Source organism: Palaemon carinicauda, chromosome 19, assembly GCF_036898095.1.
Source record: "Palaemon carinicauda isolate YSFRI2023 chromosome 19, ASM3689809v2, whole genome shotgun sequence".
Lineage (NCBI taxonomy): Eukaryota > Metazoa > Arthropoda > Malacostraca > Decapoda > Palaemonidae > Palaemon > Palaemon carinicauda.
This window is the reverse complement of record NC_090743.1, coordinates 20,659,979-20,684,978: the sequence shown is the minus strand read 5'-3', so window position 1 is coordinate 20,684,978 and position 25,000 is coordinate 20,659,979. Positions and strand designations below refer to the sequence as shown.

General features: G+C 34.4%; 3 protein-coding genes across 4 annotated transcripts in view; 2 read left to right on the top strand and 1 right to left on the bottom strand.

The window, feature by feature from the left end:
• Positions 1-11,524, top strand: part of LOC137658922 (uncharacterized) — a 32,183-nt gene extending 20,659 nt beyond the window's left edge. The window contains exons 2-4 of the mRNA XM_068394039.1: positions 9,202-9,310; positions 9,677-9,782; positions 11,126-11,524. Coding sequence (XP_068250140.1) covers positions 9,202-9,310; positions 9,677-9,782; positions 11,126-11,342 — 432 coding nt within the window. The 3' untranslated portion in view covers positions 11,343-11,524. The remainder of the gene's footprint in view (positions 1-9,201; positions 9,311-9,676; positions 9,783-11,125) is intronic.
• Positions 1-25,000, bottom strand: part of LOC137658506 (uncharacterized) — a 329,004-nt gene that overhangs the window by 181,774 nt on the left and 122,230 nt on the right. The window lies entirely within an intron of this gene.
• Positions 16,386-24,828, top strand: LOC137658166 (uncharacterized). Its single transcript, XM_068392846.1, has 9 exons — positions 16,386-16,527; positions 19,677-19,746; positions 20,017-20,144; positions 21,808-21,945; positions 22,334-22,385; positions 22,627-22,763; positions 23,224-23,332; positions 23,830-23,938; positions 24,153-24,828. Exons 2-9 carry the CDS (start codon positions 19,701-19,703, stop codon positions 24,367-24,369), a joined length of 936 nt encoding a protein of 311 aa, XP_068248947.1. The 5' UTR covers positions 16,386-16,527; positions 19,677-19,700; the 3' UTR covers positions 24,370-24,828.

Sequence of the window (25,000 nt, the reverse complement as noted above, 5' to 3'; positions counted from 1 at the left end):
ACAGCAGCAGCAAAAAAAAAAAAGGAAAAGAAAAAAAGAAAAAAATATAAAACAAAAAAATCCAACAAAAAAAGAGGCAACAACAAGCAGCAAGAAGAGAAAGAGAAGCGGCTAAAACAGCAGCAGCGGCAGAAAAAAAAATAAAAAAAAATAACACGAAAACATCCAAAAAAAAGAGGCAACAAAAGCAGCAAGAGGATGAAGAGAATCGGCTGAAACAGCAGCAGCAGCAGAAAAAAAAGAAAAAGAAAAAAAATTATAAAACAAAAAAATCCCAAAAAAAGAGGCAACAAAAGCAGCAATAAGAGAAAGAGAAGCGGCTAAAACAACAGCAGCAGCAAAAAAAAAAGAAAAAGAAAAAGAAATAAAAAAATTATAAAACAAAAAAATCCAAAAAAAAGAGAACAAAAGCAGCAAGAGGAGAAAGAGAAGCGGCTAAAACAACAGCAGCAGCAAAAAAAAAAAAAAAAAAAAAAAAAAAATATGAAAAAACAAAATAAAAAAAGAGGCAACAAAAGCAGCAAGAGGAGAAAGATAAACGGCTAAAACAACAGCAGCAGCAAAAAAAAAAGAAAAAGAAAAAGAAAAAAATTATAAAACAAAAAAATCCAAAAAAAAGAGGCAACAAAAGCAGCAAGAGGAGAAATAGAAGCGGCTAAAACAGCAGCAGCAGCAAAAAAAAAGAAAAAAGAAAAAAAATATAAAACAAAAAAATCCAAAAAAAAGGCAGCAAAAGCAGCAAGAGGAAAAAGAGAATCGGCTAAAACAGCAGCAGCAGCAGCAGAAAAAAAAGAAAAAGATAAAAAAATTAAAAAAGAAAAAAATATGAAAAAAAAACAAAAAAAGAGGCAACAAAAGCAGCAAGGGGAGAAAGAGAAGCGGCTAAAACAACAGCAACAGCAAAAACAAAAAAAAACAAAAAAAAGAAAAAGAATATGAAAAAAAACACAAAAAGAGGCAACAAAAGCAGCAAGAGGAGAAAGAGAAGCGGCTAAATAAGCAGCACCAGCAAAAAAAAAAAAAAAAAAAAAAAAAAATATATATATATATATATATATATATATATATATATATATATATATATATAAAAGAAAAAAAAAAGAGGCAGCAAAACCAGCAAGAGGAGAAAGAGAATCGGCTAAAACAGCAGCAGCAGCAGCAAACAAAAAAGGAAAAGAAAAAAGAAAGAAAACAAATATGAAACAAAAAATCCAAAAAAAAGAGGCAACAAAAGCAGCAAGAGGAGAAAAAGAAGCGGCTAAAACAGCAGCAACAGCAAAAAAAAAAATAAATAAAACAAAAACATCCAAAAAGAAGAGGCAACAAAAGCAGCAAGAGGATAAATAGAATCGGCTAAAACAGCAGCAGCAGCAGCAGAAAAAAAAAAGAAAAAGAAAAAAAAAAAGAAAACAAATATGAAACAAAAAATCCAAAAAAAAGAGGCAACAAAAGCAGCAAGAAGAGAAAGAGAAGCGGCTAAAACAGAAGCAGCAGCAAAAAAAAAGGAGAAAGTAAAAAGGAAAAAAAAAGAAAAAAATATAAAACAAAAAAAATCCAAAAAAAAAAGAGGCAGCAAAAGCAGCAAGAGAAGAAAGAGAAGCGGCTAAAGCAGCAGCAGCAGCAAAAAAAAAAAAATGAAAGTAAAAAGGAAAAAAAAAGAAAAAAATATAAAACAAAAAAAATCCAAAAAAAAAGAGGCAGCAAAAGCAGCAAGAGAATAAAGAGAAGCGGCTAAAACAGCAGCAGCAGCAAAAAAAAAATGAAAGTAAAAAGGAAAAAAAAAGAAAAAAATATAAAACAAAAAAAATCCAAAAAAAAAGAGGCAGCAAAAGCAGCAAGAGAAGAATGAGAAGCGGCTAAAAAGCAGCAGCAGCAAAAAAAAAAAAAAAAGAGGCAGCAAAAGCAGCATGAGGAGATACAGAAGCGGCTAATTCAGCAGCAGCAGCGAAAAAAAGGCAGCAAAAGCAGCAAGAGGAGAAAGAGAAGCGGCTAAAAAGCAGCAGCAGCAAAAAAAAAAAAAAGAAAAAGAAAAAAGGAAAAAGAATATAAAACAAAAAAATACAAAGAAAAGACGCAACAAAAGCAGCAAGAGGAGGAACAGAAGCGGCTAAAACAACAGCTGCAGCAAAAAAAAAAAAAAAGGAAAAGAAAAAAAATAATAAAATAAAAAAAATCCAAAAAAAAAAAAAGAGGCAGCAAAAGCAGCAAGAGGAGAAAGAGAAGCGGCTAAAACAATAGCAGCAGCAAAAAAAAAAAAAAAGAAAAAAAAATTATAAAACAAAAAAATCAAAAAAAAGAGGCAGCAAAAGCAGCAAGAGGAGAAAGAGAAGCGGCTAAAACAATAGCAGCAGCAAAAAAAAAAAGAAAAAGAAAAAAAAAATTATAAAACAAAAAAATCCAAAAAAAGAGGCAGCAAAAGCAGCAAGAGGAGAAAGAGAAGTGGCTAAAACAATAGCAGCAGCAAAAAAAAAAAAAAAAAAATTATAAAACAAAAAAAATCCAAAAAAAAGAGGCAGCAAAAGCAGCAAGAGGAGAAAGAGAAGCGGCTAAAACAATAGCAGCAGCAAAAACAAAAAGAAAAAGAAAAAACTTATAAAACAAAAAAATCCAAAAAAAAGAGGCAACAAAAGCAGCAAGAGGAGAAAGAGAAGCGGCTAAAACAATAGGAGCAGCAAAGATAAAAAGAAAAAAAATATAAAACAAAAAATTCCAAAAAAAAGAGGCAGCAAAAGCAGCAAGAGGAGAAAGAGAAGCGGCTAAAACAATAGCAGCAGCAAAAAAAAAATTATAAAATAAAAAAATCCAAAAAAAAGAGGCAGCAAAAGCAGCAAGAGGAGAAATAGAAGCGACTAAATCAGCAGCAGCAGCAAAGAAAAAAAAGAAAAAGAAAAAAAAATTATAAAACAAAAAAATCCGAAAAAAAAGAGGCAAAAAAGCAGCATGAGGAGAAAGAGAAGCAGCTAAAACAGCAGCAGCAGCAAAGAAAAAAAGAAAAAGAAAAAAAAAATATTAAACAAAAAAATCCAAAAAAAAGGCAACAAAAGCAGCAGGAGGAGAAGGACAAGCGGCTGAAACAGCAGCAGCAGCAGCAGCAGAAAAAAAAAGAAAAAGAAAAAAAATTATAAAACAAAAAAATCAAAAAAAAAGAGGCAACAAAAGCAGCAAGAGGAGAAAGAGAAGCGGCTAAAACAACAGCATCAGCAAAAAAAAAGAAAAAGAAAAAGAAATAAAAAAATCATAAAACAAAAAAAACAAAAAAGAGGCAACAAAAGCAGCAAGAGGAGAAAGAGAAGCGGCTAAAACAACAGCAGCTGTAAAAAAAAAAAGAAAAAGAAAAAAAATAAAACAAAGAAAAAAAATATGAAAAAAAACAAAAAAAATTATAAAACAAAAAAAATCCAAAAAAAAGAGGCAGCAAAAGCAGCAAGAGGAGAAAGAGAAGCGGCTAAAACAATAGCAGCAGCAAAAACAAAAAGAAAAAGAAAAAACTTATAAAACAAAAAAATCCAAAAAAAAGAGGCAACAAAAGCAGCAAGAGGAGAAAGAGAAGCGGCTAAAACAATAGGAGCAGCAAAGATAAAAAGAAAAAAAATATAAAACAAAAAATTCCAAAAAAAAGAGGCAGCAAAAGCAGCAAGAGGAGAAAGAGAAGCGGCTAAAACAAGAGCAGCAGCAAAAAAAAAATTATAAAATAAAAAAATCCAAAAAAAAGAGGCAGCAAAAGCAGCAAGAGGAGAAATAGAAGCGACTAAATCAGCAGCAGCAGCAAAGAAAAAAAAGAAAAAGAAAAAAAAATTATAAAACAAAAAAATCCGAAAAAAAAGAGGCAAAAAAGCAGCATGAGGAGAAAGAGAAGCAGCTAAAACAGCAGCAGCAGCAAAGAAAAAAAGAAAAAGAAAAAAAAATATTAAACAAAAAAATCCAAAAAAAAGGCAACAAAAGCAGCAAGAGGAGAAAGAGAAGCGGCTAAATAAGCAGCCCAAGCAAAAAAAAAAAAAAAAAAGAAAAAAAAATAAAAAAAAAATCCAAAAAAAAGGCAACAAAAGCAGCAAGAGGAGAAAGAGAAGCGGCTAAATAAGCAGCACCAGCAAAAAAAAAAAAAAAAAAGAAAAAAAAAATTAAATAAAACAAAAAAATCCAAAAAAAGAGGCAACAAAAGCAGCAAGAGGAGAAAGAGAAGCAGATAAAACAGCAGCAGCAGCAAAGAAAAAAAGAAAAAGAAAAAAAATATAAAACAAAAAAAATCCGAAAAAAAGAGGCAACAAAAGCAGCAAGAGGAGAAAGAGAAGCAGCTAAAACCGCAGCAGCAGCAAAGAAAAAAAGAAAAAGAAAAAAAAATATAAACCAAAAAAATCCAAAAAAACAGAGGCAACAAAAGCAGCAAGAGGAGAAAGAGAAGCGGCAAAAACAACAGCAGCAGCAAAAAAAAAAAGAAAAAAAAAGAAAAAAAAATTATAAAACAAAAAACTCCAAAAAAAAAAGAGGCAACAAACGCAGCAAGAGGAGAAAGAGAAGAGGCTAAAACAGCAGCAGCAGCAAAAAAAAAAAAAAAAGAAAAAAAAAATAAATAAAACAAAAAAATCCAAAATAAAGAGGCAGCAAAAGAAGGAAGAGGAGAAAGAGAAGCGGCTAAAACAGCAGCAGCAGCAAAAAAAAAAAAAAAAGAAAAATAAAAAATAGAAAAAAAGAAAAAAAAATATATACAACAAAAAAATCCAAAAAAAAGAGGCAACAAAAGCAGCAAGAGGAAAAAGAGAATCGGCTAAAACTGCAGCAGCAGCAGAAAAAAAAATAAAAAGAAAAAAAAATATGAAACCAAAAAATCCAAAAAAAAGAGGCAACAAAAGCAGCAAGAGGAGAAAGAGAAGAAGCTAAAACAGCAGCAGCAGCAAAAAAAAAAAAAGAAAAAAGAAAAAAAAATTAAAAAAATATAAAACAAAAAAATCCAAAAAAAAAGAGGCAGCAAAAGCAGCAAGAGGAGAAAGAGAAGCAGCTAAATCAGCAGCAGCAGCAAAAAAAAAGAAAAAAAAGAAAAAGAAAAAAATAATATATATATACAACAAAAAAAATCCAAAAAAAAACAGGCAACAAAAGTAGAAAGAGGAAAAAGAGAATCGGCTTAAACAGCAGCAGCAGCAAAAAAAAAAAAGAAAAAAAAAAGAAAAAAAAGAAAAAAAATATAAAACAAAAAAATACAAAAAAAGAGGCAACCAAAGCAGCAAGAGGAAAAAGAGAATCGGCTAAAACAGCAGCAGCAACAGAAAAAAAAATAAAAAGAAAAAAAAATATGAAACCAAAAAATCCAAAAAAAAGAGGCAACAAAAGCAGCAAGAGGAGAAAGAGAAGAAGCTAAAACAGCAGCAGCAGCAAAAAAAAAAAAAAAAAAAAAAAAAAATTAAAAAAATATAAAACAAAAAAATCCAAAAAAATAGAGGCAGCAAAAGCAGCAAGAGGAGAAAGAGAAGCGGCTAAATCAGCAGCAGCAGCAAAAAAAAAAGGAAAAAAAAAGAAAAAAAATATAAAACAAAAAAATAAAAAAAAAAGAGGCAGCAAAAGCAGCAAGAGGAGAAAGAGAAGCGGCTAAATCAGCAGCAGCAGCAAGAAAAAAAAATTATAACAATAATGGTCAGTGATATATAAAGGGAATGATACTGCTGTAGTGGTTATCCTGAATATAGTAGGTACATGATGTCACTACTTTAATAGCCTAATCTAGTAATACTATGCTGTCTTGAGCTTATTCCCTTTAAAATGCATGATTTAACAAGATAGTTATAATGGCTGTTGGTAAATGGTTTTGGTTGCCTTGATGTACTTTCCCTATTAAATTTAATCTAAATAGCCAGAATGTATTTAATTAGACCTTAAACAGGGTAACACCGACACCCCCCACCCCACCCCCAAGCTGGAAGGGCTTGCTTGGCTTAACCGTAACTCAAAGGGGCCCAGCCAACCTGAATAGCCTAGGGCCCGGAGATTTCTTAATCCGGCCCGGACTCTACTGTACAAAGATTTCACAGTTTATTGGAGTTGAAGCACATACAACTCTTGATGTACAGGCTTAACAGCCTCTTCCAGAACATCAACTGTAAGAAACTAAGAAACTGTAAGAAACTGTTGATGTTGGATATTTCTTTTCACTTGTCGAAATCTTCCCTTGATTTAGCATTAGTTCGTAAGCGCACGAAATCATGATTTTTCTAGCAAAATAATATAATGGAAGCCACTGCCTTCAAAATATAGCAACTCAGGATTTCTTGAACACTCCATAATGACTAAAAGTATAAGTAACACACTACGAAAACAACTTACTAGGAGGACTATAGGCTACAGACTCTATATAGTCAGAACAAGAACAGCAGACTGTACAGGTTCTGGGGTGAGGCATAGCCTTTACAACGGCGCCTCTAACGTTTATCTTCTTTTACTGTTTTGTCTTTTCTTCCACATCAGATTTAATACTTCTGTCGTCCAGAAATGGGTGAAATAGAAATCTCCTCTCAAAACCCCGGACAACCATCAACTTATATGAGTGACTGTACATTAAAAACCCACTTTCTCCCTCAAATTGCCGAACTAACGGGTTGTAGTTAGGAAACGGGAGTGTATGGGAAGGATTGAATCTGTGTAGGTGTGCATATCTAAACATTACTACTAGGTCCCCTCCTGTACCTCAGATTGGGGGAGAAGGAGTAATCATACCCTGATCAGAGGTGGTACCCCGTGAGGTACACTCGGAAACCACAATCTCCCACTAATTGCTAAACGGGCGGGTTGTAGTTAGGAAACGGGGGAGGAGGTGGGGAAGGTTGAGTCTGTGTGTGTGCGGCATATCAAAATATTTATCTGTCATTCTTAATGGGTCGCGTATACTAGTAATAGTATAAGAAACCATCGAGATGCAAGTGGAAGGACATGTCTGAGGCCTTTGTTCTGCAGCAGACTAGTAAACGCAGACGAATTATTTATATATATATATACATATATACATATATATATATATATATATATATATATATATACTGTATATATATTATATATATAGAATATATATATATACTGTATATTATATATATATGAAATTTATATTATATATACATATATATGTATATATATTATATTAGGTTATATATTATATATATGTATATATATATATATATATATATATATATATATGAATAATATAAGCCACAGAAGAGAACTGGAAACGAGACAAGCAGGTGAAGTCTGTAATTGCAAGGGCTGAAAAGGACTCTCCAACAACAGACCGTATCTTTTACCCGCGTCTGTTGACAGACTGCCCATAAACAAAGGGACTGAAACATAAACACCATTACAATTAACAGCAATAACAATAAATGTAACTTGCAAATTAGCTCCAGACTAACCACTGTCATTTTCGGCAATTACTCCTCACACGCATCTATAGAGAGAGAGAGAGAGAGAGAGAGAGAGAGAGAGAGAGAGAGAGAGAGAGAGAGAGAGAGAGAGTCATTGTTAACTTCCTATGACTTCTGTAATGACAGATGGTACTCTGAGAGAGAGAGAGAGAGAGAGAGAGAGAGAGAGAGAGAGAGAGAGAGAGAGAGAGAGAGAGAGAGAGAGTTATTATTAACTTCCAATGACTTGTAATGAGTCCATGTTAACATCTAATGACCTGTAATGACAGATTGAACTCTATGAGAGAGAGAGAGAGAGAGAGAGAGAGAGAGAGAGAGAGAGAGAGAGAGAGAGAGATGTGATTTTTGTATTCAGCTTCTGTACAGGAGAGAGAGAGAGAGAGAGAGAGAGAGAGAGAGAGAGAGAGAGAGAGAGAGATTTTGCGAGGTAAAGTAAAATCATGTGGTTTTTGTATTCAGCTTCTGTGCATCAGCAGAGAGAGAGAGAGAGAGAGAGAGAGAGAGAGAGAGAGAGAGAGAGAGAGAGAGACTTACATTTTGCGAGTTAAGGCAATACGTGATTCTTGTATTCAGCTTCTGTGCAGAGAGAGAGAGAGAGAGAGAGAGAGAGAGAGAGAGAGAGGGAGAGATAGAAAAAAAAATTGCCAGTTAAGACAGAAATCCAAGATAATACGATTAAGAAAATCAATGAAGAACTTGGATGTGATAAGAAATCTGAAAGAGAAATGCACTCTTCAAGCAGCTAGGGTTCTGAAAATAAATTAACTGAACGAATGACCAAAAAGAAGCAAAAATGAAAGACGTCAGAAAATGTATGATGTATATAACAAATGTGTTTGGTAAGGAAGCACAAGTTTTTTATGTTAAACGTTATAAAAAAAAACTAATGACTAAGAAAAATAAACAGAATGATGTTAAAAGTTGACTACGCAAGAAATGATACGAATAATCTTGAAAAATTCTACTCACATAAAAAAGTGAAGTAAAATGTATGAAACACTTATACAATCGAAGGCTGAAATTCTATCATAACTATAAGTGAAAATAAATACAGATATTTTTCTTTTCGGTCACGCTGAGCGGCGTGGCCAAAGGTATGACTTCTCGGTTTACCCCCGTCCTTCGGATAGGGGGAGAGGGGGGTTGGCATACCCTTATAAGAATAAATACCCAGAGAGGTATAGTCACTCATATAAGTTGATGGATGTCCGGGTGTTTGAGAGATTTCCATTTCACATACTTCTGGACGACAGGTGTATGGGAACGCGAAACCGGTCAAATATTCAACGACCTATTGGTACTACCAGACACCTGTCGTCCAGAAAGGGGTGAAATAGAAATCTGGTCTCAAAAACCCGGACATCCATCAACTTATATGAGTGACTGTACACACTGGTGGAAGATCAGTGCGTCTCATTTTTCTACATTGGCAGTGTAAGTCGAGATATATTTTTCTTGCTACCTCTGTCGGTTATCTACACATTCACAAAGAAAAAAAGACTAAATATACAACTATCCTGTCTACGCATTTCCTATTAATAGACATTGGATCAGTAGAGTAATATTTTGTTTATCATATTAAGTGTTCTAAGAATTATTCTACATTTTTTAACTGTAACTCTGTTCTATAATCACTAAGGTAATCATGAATTTTCACTAGAAGCATGCTACAAAGCAAGCAAAAATACCTAATATCAGTTAACAATCTATTAAACATAATTGGATATGCCCTTCTTTGCCCTAGAGTCGCATCTATTCAAGTTGTTTTTTAAATGAAAACAGATGATTGATTTTTCTGCAGATGAGTTGGGCCGAGTCTCGTGAATTCTGTAAGGTCTTGGGCGGCGACCTCTTAACATTCACGAACGTCAGCCAGTATGCACACATAGTTCAACACCTGCAGAGACACGGTAAAGTCCTATGCACACATAGTTCAACACCTGCAGAGACACGGTAAAGTCCTGAATCAAACTGAATCTTCTTCAATTCACTTCAAGAACAGAATCTGCCCTTTGTGTTATCAGCCCCTCTGCCATGAATTATTAAAAACTAAACTGGTTCAAAGTTTCTTTGCTGTGTTGTCAAGTATGATGATCCTCAGGAGATTTTACAAACTGGTGGAAACTGATAAACTCATTTCAGTACAATCTCTATTGCTGGTTTTTTATAAATACTTTCGTAAATTGATAACAAATGTGGGAATAATTATAAGTTAAAAAAAGTGAATGGGAATAGCAGCATTCTTTATGAAAACTTTAATGTATATTTTGTTTCAGAATTGCCTTCAGATTTCTGGATTGGGAGTTCCTTCAATAATACCACTGGCTGGATGTGGCTGGATGGTTCCCCTATGGAGATGGGATCGCCATACTGGGCTTCGAGGTAAAATCATTAAGCACAACTTATACTGGGTTCACACATTCACGATTTTGCTCCTGATTGCTCCCGAGGACAGGAAAATTGGTAGTTGGCAACCTATAACGATTATCGAAGGTGTAATGGCCGAATATCGAAGGGATTTTTTTGTCACATCGGCGAGGTTGGTATGAATGTCGGGAAGCGGGGCGAGCCTTGTGGCGAGGGGCCACGTGCCCCGAACCGGGCACATAATCGTGGAAAATCGGCAATTTTTTTTACGATGGAACAAAAAATCAGCATCAGGAGCCATAATCGGGAATGTGTGAAGCGAGCATTATTAGAATACATGGAAGCTAAAGGTTAAGACAATCAAAATGCATTGCATTATTTGGAAATCCAAAACTCAAGTGTCAGTCCGGAAAGAATGAGAAACACTTTAATTCATATCCTTCACTTTAAGAATGTGGAATCCTCTACCCTTGTGTGTTTTCTTAAGCATAAGCTTAAAAAACATCGCCATCGAGGTAGCTTAGGAAAGTAAGGTTTAATTTATTATTATTCAATACGTAAGACACATTATTGACGGCTTCACATGTATTTTTTTTTTAATCATATATCCTGCTTCTTGATTCTCAAGAAGTACCTTCATAAGATTATCAATATTAAAAGAATCTTAAGTGTAATGATAGCTTTAATCGAAAGTAAATGGTAAAATTCGCAAGTCTCATAGATAGTTAAAATTGGAAGAAAAAGTCTCTTTGTTAAGAAAATATGCCTTGAAAAATCTAGAATAAATTCTTCTCAGTGGTGTTAATTAAGCATTCAAGATTCCTTGAATCTCTTCATAGGATTGTGACTCGGTCTTTTCTTTTGTCAATGATATTTTTTTTGCTAATTCAGTTGAATTCCCCCGTCAATTCAAATCCCTAATAAACAACTATCTTAATAACATATTTTTTTTTTTATAAACCCTCAGTTTTTAAAGCATGATTTTTCTGTACAAGTAGTGGCATCGTAATTCAATCTGCATGTACTGGCAGTCCAGTGTATTCAGTCTATAATTCTTACTTCCCAATACAGTTAGAGCGTTTTTTCGATATACTTTATTATGTTTTCTACGAAATTAGTCTGTCATTCCACTACTTTCAATATTAGTACAGCTCCACTACTGTCATTTTCCCTCACAAGCAAAGTCCACTATAATTTCCTTATACCTCAACAGTCTTACTTTACTTTTCTTGAAGGGCTGCTTTTCTGGTCGTAAACTGCAGGGAACCCCACTCTTCACTCTCTTAACCAGGTAATGTTGCTTCACAGATATACCTCTGCAATGGAAATTCCTTAGTTATTTTATTATCTGTCAACAGGTACAGCCCCAACTGCCTCTCGCGAAATGTCACCACTGCCAAGTCAGAGACTCGATGCTATCGCTACTACCAGGTCCCAGAGGAGGTGCCCAAGGGCGAGTGCGTCAGCCTTTCCTTCGAACATTCCTTCCACATGACTGACGAAGACTGCCTGGTAAAAAAGAGCCCTCTCTGTATATATGAGGGTCTCGATTTCCCCAAACATCCTAAATTCTAGGGGCGCATCCTCGGGTTCTATGGCCATGTCCTCAGATTCAATTTCCTATCCATGAATCCCATAGGTCGTTTCTAGTATCCTAATGGTACGCTTTCATATTGTAAAGATACATGTTTAGATTCTAAAGGCACATCCTTAGAGCCCCCAGGCACGTCTTCAGGTTTGGAGGGAACGTCCTTGGGTTGTAAAGGGGCCATTCTTTGACTCTTAAAGGACTTGTTCCCATGTACTGCGAACTCAAAATAGCGTCAAGAATGCATTAATTGGCAGCCTAGAAGATGCTTGACCTAGCTAAATAAAAGGTGTACCAAAGTCATAATGCATTTATTAACCTTCTAGTGTTACACGAATCAGGTATATCATTCTCACCATAATCTTTATTAATATTAATATCATAATTCAATATTCACATGAAATAGGGCTAAAATGATATAAACTTGAAAATCCAACTCTTGCACAATAAACTGTACCCATTTGGAAAGGTCATAATAATAATAGAGGTCAAGTTACTACTATAATGAAGCAGATGAATATGTCATTCAGTAAATATCAATGTAAGTCGAATTTTCTATCAAAATGAAAAAGGATACTCATGTTTTTCAAGTTGATCTCAACTTTCATATACCACATAACTTTCTCAAATTACTCTGAGCATTCATTAACGCTGGAACTTGTCAACTAATTTTTATTCCGAATTTCTGTTCTAAAATAAGATTTGTGTTCAATCACACACTAATTCTAAGCTTTATTGTACATTGGGTCCCTCTCTGTTTATGGCTCAAATTTCCTTTGCGTACACATACACTGAACAGTCAGGGGTATTCTTCACACTTCTCTGTCCTCATACACCTGACAACACAGAGATAACCAAACAATTCTTCGTCGCTCAGGGGGTTAACTACTGCACTGTAATTGTCCAGTGGCCACTTTCCACTTAGCAAGGGCAGAAGAGGCTCTTCAGTTATGGTGAGCAGCTAAAAAAAGGACACTCTAGCCCGGGTAGTGCTATACCCTCTGTACCATGGCCTTCCATTGTCTTGGGTTAGAGTTCTCTTGCTATCTATTTCCTTATTTTCTTTCCTGAGTTATTTGCCCTGTTGAAGCACTTAGGATTATAGCACCCTTTCTTTCCCGATTAGGGTTGTACATTAGCTAGTAATATATATTAAGAGGTATTTATGGCTTTTATATATATATATATATATATATATATATATATATATATATATATATATATATATATATATATAATGTATGTATGTATGTATGTATCAATAAGTAAGATAGTGTTCTATACCAAATTCATTTGGAATTTACATTTGATAATTGCGTCAATCTGGCTCGGTTTTCACACACGACTCTTAAATAATACAACTAGATAATCTTCTTACCTATTGGCTATCACACCAGATAGGACTTGGTTTTAATTAAAACGTGCATACACCTGTGTAATTCACCATAGCTGATTCCTACGTTTGTGACAAACACGCGAATTTTCTTGAACACTCGGCAACAAATGGTTTTCAAAGCAAAATTCCCTTTACCTTGGAAGTAACATACCCAAAGGTAATTCATATGTGGTAAGTGTATTTACCTATGCCTACAAATCAATACAAAACTACACGATCGACTTATCCATTTGGACATCGAGAGATAATTCAGTTGATTGCGACTATGCTGTACATATCCAATTCTAATTAATTCATTTGTCATCATAAAATTAAAATAAAACGCCTTCAACACGATACCCGATAGCTAAGGTTGTAATACACGGCTATGGATGGTGAACTACATACATTTACTTCTAAATACCTAACACCAAATAGTCTTTAATATCAGGTTCACTCTAAAATCTTGGCCTTGAGGAAAAAGTGGCAGAAATCGTGGGTCCAGCATATGTTTCCAAGGACACAGGATGGCGCCATTACGCCCTTGACCATGAAATGTGTTTATTGAAGGGGGGGGGGGGGAGGAGAAACAGGGAGTGGTTCTCAGCATAATGTATGACTTATACAGAAAAAAACACGTTCTTTTAATGCTTCGTAAAATACCACTATAATATAAAGGTTTCGAAGGGAAGTTTAATATTCTAAAATTTAATTTTGAATCTGTGACTAATAGCAAACGAAAATAATCGAAGACTTAGCATTTAATGATTCTCTCTCTCTCTCTCTCTCTCTCTCTCTCTCTCTCTCTCTCTCTCTCTCTCTCTCTCTCTCTCTCTCTCTCTCTCTCTCTCTCGATCGATCGATCGATCGATATTTCAACATCATTACTACACGTGTTAAATAAAAATAAATCTATAATATACGAATTAATGAACGTTTCCCCACTGGGGCATTTTGATCGCTCCTGAGAACTCTCAAAATATATTAAAAAGAACTGGAATGGATGTAGAGGCTCAAGAGTGCGTATGTACATAAGTACATACTGTACATAGACACATATCATTATCGCACACATATGTATGTGTATGTGTGTGCGAGCCACCGTTCTCGTGAATGTTTGTGTAGAAAATGACTTTCCAATGATTTCATCATTGCAAGTTTGTAATAAGTAGATGGAAATTCAAATCTTATGCTCTTATCATTAATCATATATATATATATATATATATATATATATATATATATATATATATATATATATATATATGTATATATATATATGTATATATGTATATATAGTATATATAGTATGTATATATATATATATATATATTTATATATATTTATAAATGTGCGTGATTATATAATACATATATGTACTATAATTACAAAAGGAAGAGCGAGGAGACTTGATTGCAGTTGGTACTTCCGGTGCCATATATGAGACGAAAGAACTAACTCCAATCAAGTCTTTTTACATTTCCTTTCGTTGCTATAGCACAGTACATATCTTATGCTCACCACATGTCAACTTTTGTGATTACTACCCACATACATGTGTGTGTATGTATATATATATATATATATATATATATATATATATATATATATATATATATATACCTGTGATTACTACCCATATACATGTGTGTATATATATATATATATATATATATATATATATATATATATATATATATATATATATACCTGTGGCCGCGGGGGCATATAAAAATTAGAATAGCGCCAACGTTATCCCTGCGTGTCGTACGAGGCGACTAAAAGGGACGGGACGAGGGGGCTGGGAACCCCCTCTCCTGTAATAAATTCCTACGAGACATCGACAAGGAGATGGAGCTGGGGGAGAGTGACTGCTCCCCGCACTCTAGTTGTTTCATTGTTGGTGTCGGCTACCCCCCAAAATTGGGGGAAGTGCCTTGGTATATGTATGTATGTATATATATATATATATATATATATATATATATATATATATATATACACTGTATATGTATATTATATATACAGTATACATACACACAATATATATATACATATCTATATATATATATACATATATATATATATATATATATATATATATGAATATATACATATATGATTCTGTCCAAAATTCAGTAGTATTGATAGCTTTTCATGAAATCCTTCCAAAGACAAGGCATAGACGAATCTAATGTTAAAACACTTGAAGACATTTACTGTCTATAAGTACAACAATCCTAAACTATAAAGATAGTATGAAAATTCCCATTGAGAAAGGAGCTAGACAAGGAGACCCAACCTCTCCTAAATTATTCACAGCATGGCTGGAACCTTTTAAAAAATTACACTGGGAAAATGTAGAAGTTACCATTAATGGGGAATACCTTAACAACTTAAGATTTGCAAATGACATAGTTCTGTTTAGGGAATCATGGGAGGAAGGGCAAACGATGATAAAAGATTTGAATAAAGCAGCAATGTAGTCTTGAAAATGAATAATGTTCAATGAAAATGCAGAGACCACAAATAATGGTTATAGAGGAACCTCTAGAGATTGTTATTGAATATACATACTTAGGACAGACAGTAAGAGTTTCCCAAAGACATGAGACCAGAATTAAAAGAAGGATAAGCATGGGGTAGAGAAGTTTTGGTATACAAAATGAGATTATGAAATGTAAAATGCCACTTCCACTACAATGAAGAGTGTTTAATCAGACGGTCCTACCAGTATTAACTTATGCCACTAATGCATTAGAACATGAGCTAGTTACAATTCAAAAGAGCTATGGAAAGAATTATGATGGAAATAACACTAAGAGACAGAAAAAGAGCAACATGGATACGAGAGCAAAATATAATTAGGGGATATTCCAACCTGTAAGAAAAAATATGGTCATTAAGAATAACAGAATGGGTCCCTAGATAATGCAAAAAAAAAAAAAAAAAAAAAAAAAAAAAAAAAAAAAAAAAAAAAAAAAAAAAAGCAGTCCAAGCAAGAAAACACGATGGATTGACGAACTCAAAACATTTGCTGATATAAACTGGCATAGAATGGCCATAAACAGAAGCAAATTGAAGGACATGTCTGAGGCCTTTGTCCCGATGTGGACTAGTTACGGCTGATGATGATGATGATATTTTTAATATATAATACGCTTATAAGTTCGAAAAAATAATCATACATACATTTATACACACGAGTATTAACAGTATTATAGCTACAAAACCCAAAAAATAACAAACTCTAAGAAGTCAAATTTCATACCTTGACCCTCTGATTTTCATTTCTATCATTTAAATTTACTTTTTCAAGATTATTTAAATGACATATAATTTTAAGAACTGAAGGTTTTATTTTCCCGCTGCCTTTTCTGAGAAAAAAATAAATAAATAACATAACCTGAAGGTTTCATCACATATAGTAAAAACATTATTCTTCTTGTCCTTTTGAATAGAAAACATGTTTCTGGAACCACAATAAAAAAGAGAGGATTGAAAAAAAAAAGGTAATAGAAGTTGACACAAGAAAGACAATCATTTGTTTGCGATCTTTGACCGACGACTACGTCTTTCCACTGGTGTTCAAGGTCAATTTTGGGAAGGTGTTTCTACGAGAGGCCCCAAGGGGAGAGCGTGATGTAAGAGGACGCCGGATGAGCTGAACTGAGGATACATGTGGACTCTTCAAGACAAGTCGTCACCCTCTCTAGTGACTCCAGTCTTCTCATGAGTGTAGTCTTGCTTACAGAGGCTCTACCCACACCATTCTCGACAACCAAACGTAAATCTTGGTGAGTTAAAACTGTGACGATGCAATGTAATGTATTTTAGGGCGTGGAAGGTTTTACTATCTGTGACTAATTTTAAATACCGGGATTTGTGCGCCATAAATGCATTTTAATAACGAAGACACCCAGCCTTTGGTGACAAGGGCTTTTCCCCGAATTGACCAAATTCGTTTTTAAGAATTTATTTACGCTCAATATTTGAATTTACACAAGACATGCATGGCAATGCAAATACTACCAAACACACACACATATGAATACGTGTATACAGTATATATATACTGTATATATATATATATATATATATATATATATATATATATATATACACGTGTATATATATATATATATATATATATATACACGTATATATATATATATATATATATATATATAAATAAATATATAAATATATATGTGTGTGTGTGTTAAAAACAGCTTGCTGCATTTCAACACGAATAATCTTATATCAAAACAGTCAAAAGTGCCCGTTTTCAGCATTTGCATTACCTTTGAAAAAAGTTATAACACTTTTGCAGACCATAAAATCAGGACTGAAATAGATATTTAGAGATGAACTAAAAACGATGCGTATATCATAAAACATCTCAATATCGACAGTGATTACAAACTTGATTAATTGATTGATTGACTTAAAGTTTTCAGGCATCCTGACATCTAAGGTCATTGACGCCGGTTACAAACTTGAACTAGAGGGGCACTCAGTAGAGCGTAGACCTTTGCCGCGGCAGCTTATTTCTTGAGCTTTTGTTTGACCTTGACCTTTGCCCTAAACATGTATTAATTGGCGTGGATTTTCATACACTTAATTATAAACCAAGTTTGAAGTTTCTGTGACAACGATGTCTAAACTTAGGGCTGTTTAAATGAAATGGACATTTTGCTTGACCGTGACCTTCTAAATTTAATAATTTCCAGCTTTTTACATAACAATGAATCCCTGAGATTTAAAAAAACAAACACACGCACAAACACACAAAAAGGGGTGAAAACATGAATTCCTTCCATCTTTGTTTTCGGAGGTAATAACTTCATGAAAGCGGAAGTCAATTCATGTGCAGGCAAGAATCACATCTGCAAGATTAATTATAGTCCATTTCTTTTAGCGATGCAGATTTGCACCGACTCGCAGCGGTGCCCTTTTAGCTCGGAAAAGTGTCCTGATCGCTGATTGGTTAAAATGATCTCGTCCAACCAATCAGCGATCAGGAATTTTTTCCGAGCTAAAAGGGCACCCCTGCGAGTCGGTGCAAATCTGCATTGCTAAAAGAAATGGACTATACACGACACTGATTAACAAACGCCAGATGTGAAGCTGGTACTCTCCGCAAATCTCGCAACTAGGTATTGTAATAATCTATATCATCATCATTAAATCTACGGTTAACAATCAAGTGGCACACATATATTTTACCATTTTGTTATTAACGCCGCCTTAAATCTCGATATCTTCACAGATTTGTAAATGTTCTTCTATAAACTTCGAATCCGAACGAAAATAAATGAAGAAACTCTTACATAACCACGTTGGATTTGAGACCACTTGTGTTCAATTATAGTGCGGTTGCTCTATTCCATCGTTTTCATCATTGTTTTAATTTTTAAATATATCTTTACTCTTTCCATTTTTTCAAAAACAAATACACATTTAACTATCGTCAGTGTAAGAAAGCAGTTTCAAAGAAGGAAGAAGGAATGATTTAAGGAAAGCCGGAGCAGGATTTAAAAAAAAAATAAAAAAAAAATATTGAAAGAATATTTTTATTACGTATACTCTCTCTTTAGTCAACTGTACGAACAACATTTTAAAAACTGTTTGTTGGTATTAGATTGTTAGGGTAAGGATTAGATAGTTCTTTGCTTGTACCTAGAGGAAAGACTTCATGCTTTTCTGCTGGTACATCGTTAAGCTTATAAAAACAACTGCATGACCTTTATTGTGCACCATTGCCCATCCTCGCTGTCTGGTCAGAAAGAAAATGTCCATTATTGCCATTGGTCCAAGTGCAAATACAACGAGTTGGTGGCCAGGCAAAAGATTATTAAGCTCTGAAAAATCTCTGGCAGGCACCGAGTCTAACTTCTAGTCATCGTTTGAACGCGGAGTGGTCGCTGACTGGTTTTCAACTGGTAGCATGTGTTCAACGTCGTCACACAGCTTTGAAATTTTCTTAGTCTAAATGTGTACCATGTAAAAGCCGCTATTACACGGCAATATTTCAACCAAACCATTGGCGTTTTCGTTGAGTTTAGCTGACCAAAACATGATTTTTTTTTCGAACTCAAATTCACTCATCGTTGTTGATCGAAAAGCACTCGGCTTGATGAAACTCGATATAAAAAACGTAAAAAGGGTAACTCGTCTATTCGAATGTTTATGTTTACTTTCGATCAATCGTCGGACTCTTTAAGGAATGGCGAACCAGTGGGCATGCAGTCCGCAAGTTCGCAACCAGAGAGGAGTGCAGTGAGGAGCGGGGATTCATGATCCCTCGTAATAGAAAACAAATTATACATAGATATAATTAGGAAATTAGATCGATATAGTAAAAAAGTGCGAAGATAGTTATCTTCTCAAGTCACCGTTGGGATATGCTAAAGGTCAGGTGTAGATCACTGGCATAAGCAGTTAAGATTGGGGTTTTTATGGAAATTGTTGCAAAATTCATCCATTTATGTCTTTAACCTTTTTTCTCAATCTTCCCTTACATAAACTTTGCTGTGATGAATAGTAATAATGAAAACAATAAATTGATTCACACACCCAAATTACATACGCAACATGGAAGTGAACTGTTTATACCAAGCAATTCTCATTTTTAGGAGAGAAGATCATTTACATTTGGAAGATTTTGGAATACCATCATCCATAAGTGATTCATGTTAATACCTTACAGAACAGACCCCAATTGAGGAATTCGATAGGAGAGAAAAAAAAAACCAGCAGCATAAGACTAGGTCTGGTTTACAAGTAACCTGATTAATACGTGTTTGAAATGGGAGTTAAACACTAGGGTAGCCTAAATGGTCATATACATTTTCATTATTTATCACAACTGCCTCTGCCACATCCTCCCCACAAAAACCTGAGACCTTGAGAATTTACTAAATGTAATGGTTTTCTATTCCAGCTGAAGAAGAATCTGATTAGCAAGATGAAACGGATTGCTCTTCAGCTTTTGTTCTGCGTAGGAGTATCAGGTAAGCTAAATTTGTGAATATTTTTGTTATTTTAGCCATAATTATCATTAGTGTCAACAATAGTATTACTAAATGTTGTTACTGCAATATTGTCATTACTACAGCCAATAGTTCTTTCTCCATTGAGGAGTCTCTCGCTCCATTGCATGTTCAGTGTATGTTTATAAATTCAGTTTCCTACCAATTCTTCTGAACACGTGATAAGCCTTCATGAACGCCCTCCCACCCTCTCTCTCATGCAACCGAGAGTAATGACTTAACCTTTTCTAGTTGCCATCGAATGTGAAAGTAACAAGATAGCATGCGCCACCACTGAGCAATGCATCCGCTATGAGTACCTCTGCGATTCTGAAAACGACTGCACAGACGCCTCTGACGAAAACCCGGAATTTTGTGCTGTAAGTGAGCTTGCAATGAAGGTTTATAGAGCCTATAGACCGAGGTTCACGTGAATTGATTTATTTCCATTTTAATGTGTTGATAATTATTCTTTTTATACATAACCATTAGAATAATGAAGGTTTATAGAGCCTATAGACCGAGGTTCACGTGAATTGATTTATTTCCATTTTAATGTGTTGATAATTATTCTTTTTATACATAACCATTAGAATAAGGGTACACATACTGTATTTTAACATCCCTGTACTCTATAAAGATTTGTTTGCTCTTGAGGATAGCTAAAAGTGAAATATGAATATTTGTTACTGGGGCACCTAAATGGTGAAAGCTCAAATGGTTTAAAGAAATTAAAGAAATAAGAACTATGTAATAATAGAAGTACTGTCATGCTTTCATTGCGTAAGTGTAGTGCAATTGCTGAATGTAAGTGATAAAAATAAGGAAGCTTTTGGGTGTTTTCTGCAAAAATATAAATATCGAAGGGAAGAAAGAAAACGAGGTGAAGATATCAATTGACACGTTTTGTAATGATATTTTCTAATTAAAGAATTGATGAGGACGTGAGGGCTTGGGAGGACCCTGTTAGGGGGGTAAATCGAGAGGTAGGCAGATTAGATGGCAAGTTAAGGTAAAAGATGATATGGAGAGGTTTGATGGAAGAGGATGCCTTAGATAAGACGGAATTGCAGACCACGCATCAGGCAACCAACCCCTTAATGTAAGAATAATGGTGGGAAAGAGTGGAGAAAATGTGGCCAAAAAGGATGACAATTAGAAGGTGTATAGAGGGATGGTATGAAGTCTGGTGGAAGTATTGGAATGAAGGACGTAATTAGTTAGCCTCTTTAGGTGATAGCATTAGCAACATGCTAGGGTGGCAGCTCATGGACAACTGGTTTTTGACGTAAACCTGGTGAGGCCTTAATGAAAGCATGAGATACAACTCTCACACTCTGGAGGTTTTTAACAAAGGTAGTCTTTCCCAATTTAGCCATGAGGAAAAGTGTTAAGTGGTCGCTCTCTTACATAGTTAACACAATCTCTTGACACACATTTTATATATATATATATATATATATATATATATACACATATATATACATATATATATATATACACATATATATACATACATACAAACATACATATATATATATACATATATATATACTGTATATATGTATATATATATATATATATATATATATATATATATATATATAGTGTGTGAGTGTATGTGTGTGTGTAAAACATATACAGGATCCATGACAAACCAGCCACCTATCTTTCAAAAGTCATGTAAGACAATTTGGGAATGGGCCAGAGTGATGCAGCCTTCCTCACATCTGTAAGGCCCATGAATAGTTTCAGACTTCCTCCCCAGAGTCCACCCAGCTAGGGTTAAGAAAATGGGCATGGGGTTGGAAACTACAACTGACTAGTTGGAATTTTTTAATCATCTGCTATACCCTTTCCCAAATGGATATAAGCGTTTAATGAAGTATCATAGATATATGTGTGAGAGGAAGGGGTGGAGTATGGTACAATATCTTAGAACCCAGGATATACGCAATGCTAATGTTTCATATTACTTTCTTTAAGGAGAAAGACCAATGACAGTGTGTACTTCAGAAAGCCTGTTTTCTGTCTCTTGACCAGTTAAAGAAGAACGGCAAATGCCACAGGACCCATGCAGAGTGTACAAGGAATGGAGTGTTCTACTGCACAGAGCTCCCCGAGTACTGTACCTTGGAAGATCCACCATGTGAGGGGGAACTGGACAGGAGCATTTGCTTGGTAAGAAATTTATCTCCTGATTCCATTTTCTTCAAGTACAAAGGCAGTCATGTAGTTCCTTCACTTAATAAATATTCTATTCAAGTATTAAGTAAAGATTAGTACCTTTTATTCATGAAATATTTTTTCTTTTAATTACAATATTGCGATATGAACCGAGATTAATTTTCAAAAATAACGTTTGCTCTGAATTCAAAAATCAAAATACCTTTTCAAAGATATAATGCACTGTAACCAATGGATAATGAAATACTTCAAGTCCATTTGCTTTGGTAGTTTGTTTCATATTAAAAACAATGAATATATAAAAAAAATCTTGAGACTGAAGAAGAAAATTTACATTTGGCGTGAGTTTTTACTATTATAACTTTTTACCTATTTACTGCAGATGATTAAGAATGGGAGGCTCAGCGAATTTCCTCAACTAACTGACACAACAGGTAATAATTATGCTTGCGACTGATTATCAGTAAAGTGAAGTAAGCAATCTCTTCTATTCATAAGTAAGGTGAACAAACATAGGAATTTAATCACAATAAAAGGAAAACATTACCCCACCAGTGACCTAAAATGAAACCAGTAACTTCTAATTCAACCAGTAGGCCACTGCTGGCAATGATTCCTTCCTTTCAGTACCGAAATATTCATGAAAACTACTTCAAAATTTCCTTCCTTCCATAGAAAATAATCTCAACAAATCCAAAGAATTGGGAGAAAAGTTTGGCTCTCTCTTACCCAACACGCTCTCACATGAGAGCTGCCCGAAGATGTACACACTGGTGGGAGATCAGTGCCTCTCGTTCTTCTATCTTGGCAGGGTAAGTGGAAACCTCTCCTACTGTCTCTATGCTTCTCTGAGCTAGTGCAACCACACACAATATGTCCAAATGGACAATTAACTGCCCTCAACTGTTTTGATATTCATGTAAATTTAATCAATATCTTCATGTTTTATTCATTATCTATGTGTTCCAGAATTTATTCATCTTTTTCATAACTATAATTTTGTTTTATAATCACATACTTTATAGACAGGATAATCTTATGCTATTTTAAAATGAATATTCGAGAGAACTAGAAAAAAAAAATATTAGCTAAAAATTATGTAATATACTGATGTGAAGAATCTTCAATGACTATTCTTTGAGATTTCGTAAAAAAATCAGCTGGCCACTGTTGGCTTTGCCTCCAAAACAAAGTTCTTCCACAGCACTTTGTCTTTAGTGTCCAATCAATTTCAGTTTACTTAAAAAATCCTGATGCTTATTCTCCCAACAGATGAGATGGATAGACTCACAATACTTTTGCAGGGAATTTGAGGGTGAACTCTTGACATTCAAGAACGTCAGTGACTTTGCAGACATAGTAAAACACCTGCAGAGATATGGTGAGGTCCTGAATTAAGCTAAAGCTTTTCCTCTTGTTCTTCTTTTTATGATTAACCTCCGAGTTACTTCAAGATCAGAACCCACATTATTGTCACGAACACCTTTTTCCAGATGGTTCACAACTAAAGCTGTTAAAAGTTTCTTAGCTATTTTGATAAAAAGATTGTTTGCTGGGGATTTTTTTTACTCTAATGGAGGAGCCTGGTAAACTCAAAGCATAATCCCACTACAGTAACAATCCATAGCTAGTCCCCCATTCTCAATATCAACCTAGAGACAAATTTACTTATATAATGAAATAATAAGATGATGTTGTAAGTTCAAGAAAACAAAAACTCCATTTATCATGGCTGGTCGATAGTGATACTCTTCTAAATGCTAACTATGATCAATGTATATATAACCATAACTAAAACAAAAGGGTTATGAATATACATATCAACCCTTGATTTTCTGAAATTTTTCATGAAAACTTGATTGTCTATTTCTGTTCCAGAGCTCCCTTCTGATTTCTGGATTGGAGGTTCAAACGAGAATGCCACTCTTGGATGGGCATGGCTGGATGGCTCCCCTATGGAGATGGGATCTCCCTTCTGGGCGACTAGGTAAAATAATTAAGAACGATCTGCTGTAGATGTTAATTTGCTTTAACTCAATTGGCATTGGATATTATTAATACAGATTTACTTTTGATAGTGCCATCTTTTTATACAAGCACAATCTTTTCTACATAGGTAAAATCTTCAATGTGTTTTTTATCATCACTGGAGTGTCTTTGTAATGAAGAAAACTTTACATCATATCAATTTTTGTTAATAGGTACAGCCACAACTGTGTCCAACGGAATGTCATAACGGCCAAGTCAGATCCCACTTGCTACAATTACTATCAGGTCCCTGAGGAAGCGCAGACGAGCAAGTGCGCCAGCCTCTCTTTTGAACACTTCTTCTACATAACTGATGAAGATTGCCAGGAGAAAAAGAGCCCTATCTGTGTCTACAACGGTTCCGATTTCCCCAACGATTCCGAATTCTAAGTCCATGTCCTTGGGTTCCATGGATGCACCCTCAGATTCAAGGGCGTTTCCGATTACCCAAGGGTATGACACAGGAACATAAGGGCGCCCTCTTAGATTCTAAAGAAACGTCTTTGGCTTAAAAAGGAACCTCCAGGCATGTCCTCCCGTTCTGAGGTAACATCAATCAATTTCAAAGGGAACGTCTTCCTATCCTTGGGACTCATCCTCAGTTACAGTGGGTACAAATTAGCAAATTCGTTACTTGGCAACCTAGTTGATGTATGTTCCCGCCAAATAAAAAACACCCAAAAATTACTTTCTTTTAATCATTTTAACTAGGATTGCAAAAACTAAGCCTTAAATGCCATTAAATAGTATATATAAATTGTAGCAAAGTAATATATATATACTTGTGAAAAATCACAAAGTACATAGTAATAAAACTACATGACAAAATAAAAAATACAACTTGGGTTACATGTAAAGTAAAGGAACTTATATTTCAGGACACGTCAATAGTAGTCCAATTTATATATATATATATATATATATATATATATATATATATATATATATATATATATATATATGTTTAGATTTTCCTTGTTAATCTCGGTATACTTCCATAAATCATAAGATGTAAGGAAAG